Below are 14,189 nucleotides of genomic sequence, written 5' to 3' on the forward strand. Positions count from 1 at the left end.
ATCATTTTTAATGAAAAACCTACCAAAACCAAGTCATGGTCCATTTTTACTCTAGAGAGTACTTCTGCTTTAATAGTATAGATTTGTAATTGTTGGAAATAAATCCTTTAGAAGTATATAGACCAAACAGTGTATATCGGATACCAAATGAATCAACCTTGTTAAATGTTTCGTCGGTTATTAAGGTTTCTCACTGAAATTTATTTACTTAGTCTCCACTGAGATTGTTTGGGGAAAAAAAAGATTTCTACTTCACAGAATCTATTGAACTAGCAAAATACCTTTCTAAGTTATACGTTAAAGGACATTTATTTTTGGTTTGATAAAATAGTAGAAGCTATATATAATAAATAAGTGCACGTAATATATTTTTTTTTAATAAGAAAAACGAAGTCAATATCGAGCTCCGTGTCACCTTCATGCTTACATGCATCTAGGGCTTCCAATAATTATAAAATTAGTACTACAGCAAGTTAATGAAGCATTATGTCGCCTACGTCCCAACTGCAACAGTTTAACGATACAATGAGAAGGGTCCATAGAGAAGGAACGTATTAGCTAAGTAGTCGTCAGCTCGAACAATTTGTTTATAATTTTCAGTTTTTGGTTTGAAAGGTCAATAGTTTGTTCATAAGTTTGTATATCTCTTTCCCACATGATCGACTTTTAAATCACTAATTCTCAAGAGTAATTAAAAAAATTCGCTTAACTAATGAAAATTCTCTATAGTATTACATTTCAATAGGATCTTTTCTATGACAATATTTTACTTTATATATTTAAGGATTTTTCTTCTAATGACCGCCGTAAACAACGATATATGAATCGCCACACCGTAATAAACGTTTTTTGTCAGTGACAAGAAAAAAACCATTTTTTCTTAGTTTTTCTTCTGTGTTTTTTGTTTGTTTGTTTGTTTGTTTGTTAAATGCTTAGTATTGGAAATTGGATACTTGCTACGAATTCTTCTTCTAAATTCAAAAATTATTTAATCTCTTTAGTTAGTCCTCTCTAGGATATATGCATGCATGTGCTTTCCATATCTTTCTTAGTTTGGAGATTAGATGGTTGGTCACATGAATCGATTTAATTTCTTGCTTATTCAAGAAAGAATCGTTAGTCTCCTTTGGAATATATGCATGTTCTTCTTTCCATATCTTCCTGATTTGTGGTGATTAGATAGCTGCCAATTAAGTTAGATTACGTGAATTATTTCCTTCCAACTTCAAGAAAAAGAGTGGTTTGTGCATGTGCTTTCCATTTCTTCCTTATTTCTCAGGATGAGATGGTTGCTAAGCAATTGCATTAATTAATTTCATCCAAACTCACGTACGTTCCTTAATTGGGTTTTGAGATATTGGAGTCCTGATGTTGCTTTGTCGACATCCTACGAAAATAGTGATAATTTTATTTTATTTTTAAATGATAGTCATTAGTCAACATATTTCAAAGAGTGACCAAAAAACCTAATTTATAATATAGATGTATACATCGAATCAGCATCAATAAAATAGAAATAGTAGTACAATATAGACGAACTGCATAAAATACGGGTATATACAGTAAATCACAATTCTAAATCAATATCGAGGGCTGTGTCAGCTTTATGAAAACATAGTTACATGCATCTATCTATCTGTGGATTCCAACAATAATAATATTTTTATTATCAACCAGAGGCTTCAGAGCAAGTTAATGAAGTGATAACGACTACGTCCCAACTGCAACAATTTACAGGTAGGATAAAAGAAAGGTATAGCATGCATTAGAGAATAAATTACAGCGTCGGTTAATAAGTCAGTTTACTCTATTTGAATTTTAACACTCCCTCCATGCAACTATAAATTACAAGGACGATACTCACAAACCTTAACCATTACAACACTCCTTCTGCAATCTTCATATCTAACTAAGAGTTTTTGTTTTCTCTCTCTCTCTCTCTCTCTCTCTCTTTCTATCTCTCTCTCGTTTGTTTATATACATAAGTTTACTACAAGATGTCATTGTCAACGTCGGAGAAGGAGGAGAATCACAAGAAAATGGCGGCGGACAAGGCAGAGAAGGGGAGGAAGAAGAGGGCAATGTGGGAAAGAAAGTGGAAGAGATTGGACATTGTGAAAGCTTTTGCTTCCCTCTTTGTGCATTTTCTATGTCTCTTGGCTCCTTTCAATTTCACTTGGCCGGCCTTAAGAGTCGCCCTCATTGTTTATACCGTGGGTGGGCTCGGTATCACCGTCTCTTACCACCGAAATTTGGCTCACCGGAGCTTCAAAGTCCCTAAATGGCTCGAGTACTTCTTCGCTTATTGCGGCCTTCTTGCCATTCAGGTTCACCCTCTTTCATTTCTTTTTATTTTATTATTTAAACCGCAATATTTCCAACCTCGTATCTATATATTTTCGTCATTCCATACTCATGCACGCATGCAACATAACTTACCCATTCTCTTAAAAATTTAGTTATTTTTCCACATATATGTTTTATACCTACTAATTGGATCCACCTGCCAATCCCAATTTTTTTTTTTTTTTTGACAACAATTTTAGTCACTCCACATAATTTAAACTAGAGGGTTTCATTAAAATTTGAACTAGAGGGTTTCATTAAATTAATTTACATAGTTTAAAAATAATAATTTAATTTGAACTAGAGGGTTTCATTAAAATTGAAACACTCAACCACTAGTTCACAAGGACTCGGGTCATCGTCAATCTTTAATTATATCCTTAGATTTTGGTCACAATCAAGCTATAATATCATGTTTTTTAGTTTTTAAATTTACATTATTTATGTTCTGATTGGTTGAGTTAACCGTTTTTGTATATAACTATATATAATCAAACATCTAGCTAGTTGTAATAATTTCATGGACCCACCCGCATATCCTTTGATTCTTAAAAGCACTTATACATCACATCTCATTATGAGTATTTGTTTTGTTTTGTTATTGTAATTAGGGAGATCCTATTGATTGGGTGAGTACACATCGATACCATCACCAGTTTACAGATTCGGATAGGGACCCGCATAGTCCTAATGAGGGCTTTTGGTTCAGTCACCTCCTATGGCTATTTGATACCGGTTACCTTGTAGAAAAGGTAATTAATTCTTGCGAGAATTAGATTAGTTCATTTTAATCACAATTAAAATTTAATATAATGTTGTAATGGCACAGTGTGGAAGAAGGACAAATGTGGAGGACTTAAAGAGGCAGTGGTACTATAAATTCCTTCAAAGAACAGTCCTTTACCACATTCTAGCATTTGGTTTCCTCCTCTATTACTTTGGCGGTCTCTCCTTTCTTACTTGGGGAATGGTAATATCTCTTTTTTTGCCTTTTGATTTTAGTTTTACCTAAAAAAACAAGAATTGTAACAATAGTTATAAATAATAAATGATAAGGCATTGAAGAATTCTAATTTTGGTATGGTATTGGCGTATTTGTAGGGTATTGGCGTAGCAATGGAACATCACGTGACTTGCCTCATCAACTCACTTTGCCATGTTTGGGGAAGTCGGACTTGGAAGACAAATGACACTTCTCGTAATGTTTGGTACGTTGAAACTTTAATCAATCATGAAATGTCAGTGAGTATACATATGTGCAACTTTGAATCAGTCGAAGTGTTATAAAAGAGACTGAAATTTTCAAATTTTCCCATAGATAGGTTTTTTTTTTTTTTTAAGTTTTTTTTTTTTGAATTGGTGGAAGGGAAGGTGCATCAACCAACTACCTCTCTTTTGAAAGGTCAATTAGAATATTTACTCTTGGCACATTGCCCATAAAAAACGTTCATGCATGACTTGACTAAACAGGAAAGTTACTTCTTTTCCATCCCATTACAGACATTTATATTTTTAAAAAATATTTACCATGGGATACCTTTTTTTGGACCACTCCAAAGGCATTTAGTTTACCATCAGAAAAACACCCGACATATATGTAGATCTTTTTGATTGTGTTTTCTTTTGTGTGGTCCATCTTATTACTGCATGCATGTTAAAAAATAGTATATATATATGTGGAAGAAATTAAACTAATCAATTGTTGTTGGTTTAAAATGGTTATATAGGTGGCTATCAGTATTCTCGTTTGGAGAGAGCTGGCACAACAATCACCACGCATTCGAGTCATCGGCGAGACAAGGCTTGGAATGGTGGCAAATCGACATCTCTTGGTACATCGTCCGATTCCTCGAGATTATCGGTTTGGCTACTGATGTCAAGTTGCCTTCAGATAGTCAACGACGTCGTATGGCATTGGTTCATTGAAGATGGAATAAATTCGACTTCTCGTCTCAATTAAGTTTTAAGTATTAGTTAATGTCTACGTACGTTTAAAGTTTTTGGTAAACGTAACACTTGTAATATTGTGCTATGCGGTGTTGTTTTTGTGTTGTGGTGTGTGTTTTGAACCAGCTTGCTTAATTAAGATACGTTCGTTTCCATGTGCACGAAATTTTAATATGATGCGTAAGGTTATCTGCATTGGTTAGTTTCTCACCAAGTTTTTTATTAACAAAAAAAATTAATAAAATATAAAATAATAATTTTTTTATTGAAAAAGTTTCTCAAAACAAGAGAGAAAGTTTCTCAGAGATTCTCCAATGAAAACCGTTCTCAGCTTAAACGAGAAACTCTCATAATAAAAAATTATTATACAATATTTTATTATTTATTTTTTGAATGAGAAACTTTTGTGAAAAATTTTCAATGCACATGCTCTAATGAAATTTATCACGGTTTTATTCTTTTTTTTTTATTATTATTTTTTTCTTTTTTTCTGTAACTCACACATACACACTCTCATATATTAAACCTGGGTTATGATCGGATTATGACATCACACTAGTAAATTACAAATTCCGTTTCAACAACATTATGGTAATTTCTTACTTAAATATATTATTGGGGCGGATGCAAACCATAACTTTATGTGGGGGCAATATAGAAAACAAAAAAAACTTAGGGGGCAAAATTGCAAATAACAAGGATAAAAATTTTTAAAAAAAAAATTAAAGTTTGACCGGGGCATATGCTCCCCTATTAGAAAACGTGGCTCCGTCATTTGTGTTTTTTTTGCCGTGGTTCATTTATATTGGAGAACATGCAATAAAATTAACTTGAAAAGATTAGGCGGATCTAATAGAAACGGGCCAAACGGCCAGATAGTGAAAAATGGTTTAATTTTTTTGATTCAGTAATAACAAAAATGGCTAATTCAGTAATAACAAAAATGGCTAAACAAGAACATTATGCCGCCAAATCCCTCCCTCTTTTTTGATTTTTTTTTTTTTTAAACAGACTTTTATTAAAAAAAAGTGTTATTACTGAATTTTTTAAAGAAATAGCGAGCACCTATAATGGATAGATAAGCTTTATTTGGTGAAATACAATACTGAAAAGAAAAAAAATCAAAATTAAACGTGTAGTTAAGCACCAAACCTAAAAGGCTAAAACGCAGCCAACCCTAATTGCAATATATTATTTCTCCATCCACAAATAATTGCATTTACAATTTGTGACATACAGTTGATAGAAAATGACAAAACATGAAAACATTATATTTTTATATACAGCACTGTAAATATATCAAAGGGGAAAATCTTTTACAAAATTCAAAACCTTAAACGTTAAGAGGTATCAAACTGCGTGTCTTTCATGACGTAAAAGCATCCGTAAAACCATTCTTTAAAACAATTACAAATGTCCCAAGATTTACACATGTGCCTATTATGCTTAACTCTTAATTCTCGGACTAACCAATCAAACCCGGATCGTTACGCATAAAATTAAATCTATATTTTTTTTAGAAAATAAAAAAAAAGTTAGGCCAACCAAGTGGCTATGCATGTTGTTTTCCTAGCTAAAATCCTCATCTGGAGACGAGGCAAATACGAGTTAAAGTAGAGTGTGCAACTTTATGTTTTCGTTGTTAAGTAGTGATGATTACTCAAATCCACCGATACAATCCTTAATCTCCACGACATTCAGCTTCAATGCACCAACATATCATCATCCGATCCCCTATATAACCAACCCTTTGGTCAAATATCATATAACTCATCATATTCCAATAAACAACAAACCCATATTCCTCGACGTTCCAATGGGGGACACCACTAAGGACGATGACTCCTCCAGCCAAAGCAAATCGGTGCGTAGGGAAAAGAGAGCGTACTTTTTCAGGAAATGGACCCGGATCGATCTGATGAGAGCTTCCGCTGTTGGGGCTGTGCATGTGTTGTGTCTGTTGGCTCCGTTTAACTTCAAATGGGAGGCTCTCCAGTTCGGTGTGATGCTTGCCATAGTGACTAGTCTCAGCATTACATTCTCATACCATAGGAACTTGACTCACCGAAGCTTTAAGCTTCCTAAATGGCTTGAATATCCCTTCGCTTACTCTGCCCTTTTTGCGCTTCAGGTATATATATCGTTTATAACCAAATATAGATACACATCCAACGTATTTCCCCAGTACGTACGTTATCTTTGAAATTAAACTTCTATATATATATTTTTTCTTTTCAGGGTCATCCGATAGATTGGGTGAGCACCCATAGGTTCCATCACCAGTTCACAGATTCAGACCGTGACCCACATAGCCCTATTGAAGGATTCTGGTTCAGTCACGTCTTTTGGATATTTGACACCAATTACATTAGAGAAAAGGTAGAAAGTTGCTTATAATCTCTACAGTTAAACACAACATACTATATATGTATACGAGTCAATCTTAAGTTATTATGAGATTTTAACAGAACATCAGTATTGTATAACTAATGACGAATAATGTAACAGTGTGGAGGACGTAACAACGTGATGGACTTAAAGCAACAATGGTTCTATAGGTTTCTTCGAAAGACAATTGGTCTCCACATCTTAACCTTTTGGGGCCTCGTCTATTTCTGGGGCGGTCTACCTTACCTAACTTGCGGCGTGGTAATTAAATTCTCTATTTTTTTGTTTCTTTGTGCAATTAATCGTCTGTTTTCAATAAGAAAAATTGGATTATACGTTATGAATATCATACAAACTTTTTGACGGTTTGAAATATGAATTCCACATTGCTGCAAGAAAAAAAAGAATGACATCATCATATTTCGAAAAAAGGTTCCATTACTCATGTTAGAAATATAATCACTAATTTTATTTATTTATCAATACTAAAACTATATTAAAAGCATTTTATGATTATCTTGCAAAACTTTCTATATCGAATATTTATTGTTCTTGTATTTCACTTTTAATCCAAAACATACTAACTATCACATACTGTATATGGTATATTTTTTTGCAACAGGGTGTTGGGGGAGCAATAGGTTACCATGGGACTTGGCTCATAAACTCGGCGTGCCATATTTGGGGCTCGCAAGCGTGGAACACCAAGGACACCTCTCGTAACGTTTGGTATTTTTATTTACAAACTCTATTCTTTATATATATATATATATATATATTAAACCATAACCGGAACTGATAAAACCTTCACCGAAATTAATATTGAGTGAATGTGGAATGGCGCAGGTGGCTAGGGCTATTTACGATGGGAGAGAGCTGGCACAACAACCACCATGCCTTTGAGGCGTCAGCTAGGCACGGATTGGAATGGTATCAGGTAGACATAACTTGGTACCTCATTCGGTTCTTCCAGGCTCTCGGTTTAGCCACAGATGTCAAATTGCCTACTGATGCTCAGAAACGCAAGATGGCTTTCGCTCGTTAGTCAGAGCACTATATCTATCTAAATTATATGTGTGCCTCATATATCACTCCCTCATTTGTTAATTTATGTTAAATGGTTAAGAATAATTCTGTTCTCTCATGAACTTGTAAACTAGTTGTGATCCAACACATTTTAATACCTGAGTACATTTCACGCTGTATGAACAATATAACTTAACGCATTGTCTTGAAAGAGTAACCGAACCTTTGTGCGAGAAGATTTCAGAAGATGTGGTCCGGTATCTCTCTTGACTCCCTTTTGGATGTCTCAAACTAAAAAAAAAAGGAATATTAGCTAAGTACTTTTGAACAATAGCATGCATTAATAGAATATATTACGACGTCCTATTGGGGAGTACTTCTCGCCATGCATTCAGCTTCGAGCGCTCATTCATTAGTTTTTTGTTGTGGATGACATGCATCGTCAAACCACAAAAAATCCAACCTCGTATATATATATCACGTCACGAGTGCAATAGAACTTTTTACAATCTCGTAATTAACATATTTAATTCTTTATTTCTTTTCTTGTTACAAAATATGGGTCGTCGTTGGATCCACCCGCCAATCCTACTAACAGTAATTTCAGTAACAAATTGCCAAAAAAATTAGATGTGAGCTAGCTAGTTGGGTCTCAAGAAAATCTGAAACACCCAAGTACTGGTTCAGAATAACTCTGGCCATCGTCAATCTTTACATTTACAACAGTACCGTTGGAACTGCTCAGAAATCCATAGCTATATTGTGCTAGCTTTTTCTATTTACTTTATTACTTATTAGTTAGTTGAGTTAACCTTTTCTTTAAATTAATATCTACAGTTGTGCATATATATATAGACCCACCACAAATCCTTACCTCTATATCTTAAGACTTGTAGAGTCTATCTCTCTTTCGGTAGCCTTCAGAGAGACAACGACGTCGTATTGCATTGGTTCGTTGAAAATATGGAAGATATTCCGACTTCTACCCAAGAAACTGTCTAATAATTGTATCTACATCAATTCATATCCATAAGATTCTATATTCACTCTATTAAAAACATATTCAAAAAATATTAAATAAACCCATGGTTCAGTAATAATAATGTAGGCTTCCGTTCGCCAGCCGCATTCACTTGCTTATCCTTAGAGGCTGTAAGAACACAGTGCCCCACAACTATCAATAGTATACCACGAGAGTGCCCGCCCATCATCATATTAATTATCTGAAAATTAGTAAGTGAATTTAACGATTACAAACGTATTATATGTAGCAACTAGCAACCATTTTGAGTCTTTGACAGTTAACAAGTACGTATGCTTTAATATCGTTTTTGTTTGTACGAATGTATGTATGTTTTTCTATATTCTAAATTTCAATATGATTGACCAAGTAATTTACGTTGTCAATTCATATAATATCATTCGAAAGATATCAATTTCTTTGATGTGATGTAAAGCGAACATGTGAAACTACACTTAATTCGAAATATTAGAAGAATATAAACCTCTTGCATGTACTATATATATATTACATCTACAATATGCTATAATTTACATATATATTGTTTACAATGTTACAAGAATAATAATGTTCGCTTAAATTGAGCGTAGCACAATAAAACATCCCACATTCAACAAGATAGAGCGGGCATATTAAATACGAGGTAACGTGTATAAGTCTATTTTTTCGTCCTTAGAGCATTTGCAATGGTAGTTTTTCAAGAAAATCTTTCATCTAAAAAAGAATTAATAAAATAATAAGTAATATTATTTAATTGTGAAAATCTCTCAGAAAAGTATAAAAAAGTGTCTCATATGAGAGATCATGAGAGACTGCCATCTCTTTTTTTAGAGATTCACATAATTTAAAAATATTTTTTATTATTTTAATATTTATTTTATGTGTGAGAGATTTTGGTGGGAGAGTTACCACTGCTCATTTACTCAAATCTACCGACATACACAATCTTTACTCTCCACAACAACTCGACTACCATCTTCCCCTATATAGTCAGACATTTGGTCAATCATAAGGCAAAACTCAAAACCAAAAAAGTATTTGTACTATTCATATCTCAAAGATAACAAACTCATTTCTCGACGGTCCGATGGGTGACGCAGCTAAGTATGATGGCTCTAGCCAAAGCAAATCAGAGCGCAAGGAAAAAAGAGCTTTTTTCTTAAGAAAATGGACCCAGTTCGATGTGGAGAAAGCTTCGGCTGTTGTAATCGTGCATCTGTTGTGTCTAATGGCTCCATTTTACTTCAAATGGGAAGCAGTCTTGTTCGGTGCGATTCTCACCAAAGCGATTAACATTTTCATCACATTCTCGTACCACAGGAACTTGACTCACCGAAGCTTTAAGTTACCTAAATGGCTTGAATACTTATCCGCCTATATTGCTCTTTTCGCGTTGCAGGTAAATACTCTTTTACAAGAAAATGTAAAATGAAACTATCGATCGTACATCCAATATGTATGTATACTCAGTTATATCGTCTATCTCTTTTTTTGTTTCAGGGTCATCCAATAGATTGGGTGAGTACACATAGGTTCCATCACCAGTTCACAGATTCGGACCGCGATCCACATAGCCCTACGGAAGGGTTCTGGTTCAGCCATATCTTGTGGATATTTGACTCCGATTATATCAGAGAAAAGGTAGCTAAACATTTACAAACCGCACGTAAATTCACTTGTGAATAAGTGATGAGATTCCAAGATTTGTAATTAAAAAGTAAAGGTGAATGTTGTAATACTTGCTACAGTGTGGAAGACGTAACAATGTGATGGACTTGAAGCAACAATGGTTCTATAGGTTTCTTGCAAAGACAGCCGGTCTCCACATCTCAGCATATTGGACCCTCATCTACTTATGGGGTGGTCTACCTTACTTAACTTGGGGCGTGGTAAAAATCTCTATGTATCTTAGCAATTAATTTTTTTTTTAATCTTAGCAATTAATTTGTTCATAAAATTGTCATTAATCTATTAAAAATAGTATTTTCAAAATTAAATTAAATTCTTACTTTCAATTATTTTTTGTGTTACTCGATTTCACTATTCATCCTATAATCCAAAAGACTATCATTCTAGAGTTTTTTATTTGTTTCACAAAACTGTTATTTTATATTTCCAATGTGATATTTTATATCAAATTTTCTAATTTACTCTTAATCTAAAGTTATTTTTATTAAATTTATATGATAAATTACTCATTAATTAAAGGCATATATGTATAATTCAAGTTTTACTTAATTTGGGTGCAATTTGTCAAAATGACACTATTTGTGAAACAGAGAGTATTAATTACCGTTTTTTTTTCCTTTCTTTTTTTGGCAACAGGGTGTTGGAGGAGTATACGCTTACCATATGACTTGGCTCATCAACTCGGCATGCCATATTTGGGGTTCACGAGCGTGGAACACCAAAGACACCTCTCGTAACGTTTGGTATTTTTTTTTTTTTTTTTTGTCAATCTGTTTGGTATTTTATTTACAAACTCGAATCTCTATAGACCTATTCAAGACACGTCGAAAAACAAAACCAAACAAACAAAATATTATCCGAAAGACCAAAACCTATCCACAATGGGCCCAATTTCAATTTGATTAGTGATTACTATATCAAACGAATCCAGTTTCAATCTGGTTTAATTATAGGGAACTTTGTAAACTGAAAAACTTCTATAACTAAATACTGAGTAAAATAGTTGTCAAAAAAAATAATAATAATAAATACTGAGTAAATGTGTGTAATGGTGCAGGTGGCTAGCGCTATTCACGTTGGGAGAGAGCTGGCACAACAACCACCATGCCTTTGAGGCGTCGGCTAGGCACGGACTAGAATGGTATCAGGTAGACGTAACTTGGTACCTCATTCGGTTCTTCCAGGCTCTCGGTTTAGCCACTAATGTCAAATTGCCTACCGATGCTCAGAAACGCAAGATGGCTTTCGCTCATTAATGTCAGCTCTAAATCTATCTATATCGTTAAATTATACGTACTCGTCACTCACTCTTCTGTTGCTTTTGTAATACTGCTAAGAATAATCTGTTCTCATGAACTTGTAAACCAGTTGATCCAACACCTTTGTCTTTTAAGTTTTAAGTACATTGCATGCTGTGTGGACAACAAAAACTGACATAACAATCTCGAAAAAGTAACAAACCTTGAGCAAGAAAGAGTTCAGAAGATGTAGTCCGGCAACTCCAGAGGAAACTCTGCGACTTTGACTTCGAATTGACTCCCTTTTGGATCTCTCAGACTAAGAAAAAGGAATCAAAAAGGGTCAAGATTCCAGTTTAATTTCAAAACTACAACATATGGTAGTCTGGATTCTTAACATCATATCATGAAAGCATACCTTCCTGGCACAAAGGTGAAAGAGCCTTCAATTGATCCAGCAGTTGTTGGAAGACTGGAACAACTCTCATACACAAACTCTTCCCCTCCGGCTTGTAAGAGCGGGTACTACAAAAATACACAAACCGCATTAGAAAACCAAAGTTCATATCACAATTATGCTCCTTCAACCAACAAATTGTTATCTTAAACTAAAGCAAATTGTTAAATTGAAGTGTTGGAGAAACCAAGGTGGCGCATTGTTTCCTTAGTCTCCCTTATGATTTCCTTAAGAGGTAGCAAGTAGACATTAACTTCATGAGAATAAGCAGAATAGCCACCTATAAGCCCCAAAGACCCATCAAGCCCATTAGAAGAAGAAAGCTCTTGACCATCAACGAAAAGGTAGAGAAGCCTTGTTGGAAGAGGAAGCTTCACTTTGAGAACAGTCTCGAATTCTTTAAGATCTTGGGGGAAAGAAGGTGTTTTTGAGTTTTGACCATGAACTCCTTGTAGTGAATTCATAGTTATCATACTCAATGATTTTTCTTATCTTCTCTTGTATAATGTTAAAACTTCAATTTGTTATTTATTTTGGAAACAGGGTGTTGGGGGGGAGCAATAGGTTACCATGGTACTTGGCTCATAAACTCGGCGTGCCATATTTGGGGTTCGCAAGCGTGGAACACCAAGGACACCTCTCGTAACGTTTGGTATTTTTATTTTACAAACTCTATTTTTTATATATAGCATGCATTATAGAATAAATTACGGCCTCATATTGGGGACTTCTCGCCATGCATTCAGCCTCGAGAGCTCACTCATTATTTTTTTTTGTTGTGGATGACATGCATCGTCAAACCACAAAAATTCCAATCGCGTATATATCACGTCACGAGTGTCGAGTGCAATAGAACTTTTTACAATTTCGTAATTAACATATTTAATTCTTTTTTTCTTTTCTTGTTACAAAATATGGGCCGTCGTTGGATCCACCCGCCAATCCTACTAACAGTAATTTCAGTAACAAATTGCCAAAAAAATTAGATGTGAGCCAGCTAGTTGGGCCTCAATAAAATCTGAAACACCCAACTACTGGTTAAGAATAACTCTGGCCATCGTCAATCTTTACATTTACAACAGTACCGTTGGAACTGGTCAGAAATCTATAGCTATATTGTGCTAGCTTTTTCTATTTACTTTGTTACTTAGTTAGTTGAGTTAACCTTTTCTTTAAATTAATATCTACAGTTGTGCATATATATAGACCCCCTTTATATCTTAAGACTTGTAGAGTCTATCTCTCTTTCTAATTTGTTTACTATCTCTCTTTATGTAGCCTTCATAGAGACAAACACGTCGTATTGCATTGGTTCGTTGAAAATATAAAAGTTATTCCAACTTCTCGTCTTGATTAAAGTTTCATAAATTCTCTATTTCACAAAAAATGTATTTTGACACATTACACACAATTTAAGAAAAACTTGAATTATATAATGAGTAATTTGTCATTTAAATTAAATAAATAAGTTTTGGAATAAAGTTAAATTAGAAAATTTGATGTAAAAAATTACATTCGAAATATAAAATGATATTCTATGTGAAACAAAGAAAAAAACTCTAAAATAACACTATTAGTAAAACAGAGGAGATGTTAAATATCTAACCAATGGTTCATTAATAATGTTGGCTTCCGTTTGCCATGCACCGGCCCCCATTCACTTGCTTATCCTTAGAGGCTGTATAAGTACACAGTACCCCACAGCTATCAATAGTATAGTGGGCATGAAAGACAGAGTCCCCGCCCATCCATCGTATTAAATATCTGAAATGTTTGTACGAATGTATGTATGTTTTTCTATATTCTAAATCTCAATACGATTGACCAAGTAATTTACGCTGTCAATTCATATACACATATATCATTCAAAAGATATCAATATATTTGATGTGATGTAAAGCGAACATGTGAAACTACACTTAATTTGAAATTTTAGAAGAATATAAACCTATTACATGTACTATATAATACATCTACAATATGCTATAATTTACATTGTTTACAAAATGTTACGAGAACAATAATGTTCGCTTAAATTGAGCGTAGCACAATAAAACATCCCACATTCAACAAGATA

The 14,189-nt window shown here is 33.9% G+C and overlaps 3 protein-coding genes across 3 annotated transcripts; all 3 read left to right on the plus strand.

Moving 5' to 3' along the window:
• Positions 1–1,779: 1,779 nt before the first annotated feature.
• Positions 1,780–4,488, plus strand: LOC104754763 (delta-9 acyl-lipid desaturase 1). Its single transcript, XM_010477027.3, has 5 exons — positions 1,780–2,327; positions 2,958–3,098; positions 3,176–3,316; positions 3,448–3,554; positions 4,074–4,488. Exons 1-5 carry the CDS (start codon positions 1,998–2,000, stop codon positions 4,270–4,272), a joined length of 918 nt encoding a protein of 305 aa, XP_010475329.1. The 5' UTR covers positions 1,780–1,997; the 3' UTR covers positions 4,273–4,488.
• Positions 4,489–5,939: 1,451 nt separating this feature from the next.
• On the plus strand, positions 5,940–7,924 carry LOC147923253 (delta-9 desaturase-like 1 protein). The gene is made up of 5 exons (XM_010477028.3): positions 5,940–6,424; positions 6,532–6,672; positions 6,802–6,942; positions 7,304–7,410; positions 7,528–7,924. The coding sequence occupies exons 1-5, from the start codon at positions 6,110–6,112 to the stop codon at positions 7,724–7,726; spliced, it is 903 nt and encodes a 300-aa protein (XP_010475330.2). The 5' UTR covers positions 5,940–6,109; the 3' UTR covers positions 7,727–7,924.
• Positions 7,925–9,737: 1,813 nt separating this feature from the next.
• LOC104754764 (delta-9 desaturase-like 1 protein) lies at positions 9,738–11,822 on the plus strand. The gene is made up of 5 exons (XM_010477030.3): positions 9,738–10,127; positions 10,229–10,369; positions 10,477–10,617; positions 11,054–11,160; positions 11,475–11,822. Exons 1-5 carry the CDS (start codon positions 9,816–9,818, stop codon positions 11,671–11,673), a joined length of 900 nt encoding a protein of 299 aa, XP_010475332.2. The 5' UTR covers positions 9,738–9,815; the 3' UTR covers positions 11,674–11,822.
• The last annotated feature ends 2,367 nt before the right edge of the window (positions 11,823–14,189 follow it).

This window comes from Camelina sativa, chromosome 17 (genome assembly GCF_030686135.1).
Source record: "Camelina sativa cultivar CO46 ecotype springtype chromosome 17, ASM3068613v1".
Classification (NCBI taxonomy): Eukaryota; Viridiplantae; Streptophyta; class Magnoliopsida; order Brassicales; family Brassicaceae; genus Camelina; species Camelina sativa.

What these genes read in the sequence shown, in the direction of transcription:
- LOC104754763 (XM_010477027.3), top strand. Translation starts at nt 1,998, where the DNA reads ATGTCATTGTCAACGTCGGAGAAGGAGGAGAATCACAAGAAAATGGCG. An exon ending in GCGGCCTTCTTGCCATTCAG is followed by an intron (nt 2,328 to 2,957) that starts GTTCACCCTCTT and finishes TATTGTAATTAG; the next exon opens with GGAGATCCTATTGATTGGGT. An exon ending in CCTTTCTTACTTGGGGAATG is followed by an intron (nt 3,317 to 3,447) that starts GTAATATCTCTT and finishes GCGTATTTGTAG; the next exon opens with GGTATTGGCGTAGCAATGGA.
- LOC147923253 (XM_010477028.3), top strand. Translation starts at nt 6,110, where the DNA reads ATGGGGGACACCACTAAGGACGATGACTCCTCCAGCCAAAGCAAATCG. An exon ending in CCAATTACATTAGAGAAAAG is followed by an intron (nt 6,673 to 6,801) that starts GTAGAAAGTTGC and finishes ATAATGTAACAG; the next exon opens with TGTGGAGGACGTAACAACGT. An exon ending in GACACCTCTCGTAACGTTTG is followed by an intron (nt 7,411 to 7,527) that starts GTATTTTTATTT and finishes GGAATGGCGCAG; the next exon opens with GTGGCTAGGGCTATTTACGA.
- LOC104754764 (XM_010477030.3), top strand. Translation starts at nt 9,816, where the DNA reads ATGGGTGACGCAGCTAAGTATGATGGCTCTAGCCAAAGCAAATCAGAG. An exon ending in CCGATTATATCAGAGAAAAG is followed by an intron (nt 10,370 to 10,476) that starts GTAGCTAAACAT and finishes TACTTGCTACAG; the next exon opens with TGTGGAAGACGTAACAATGT. An exon ending in GACACCTCTCGTAACGTTTG is followed by an intron (nt 11,161 to 11,474) that starts GTATTTTTTTTT and finishes GTAATGGTGCAG; the next exon opens with GTGGCTAGCGCTATTCACGT.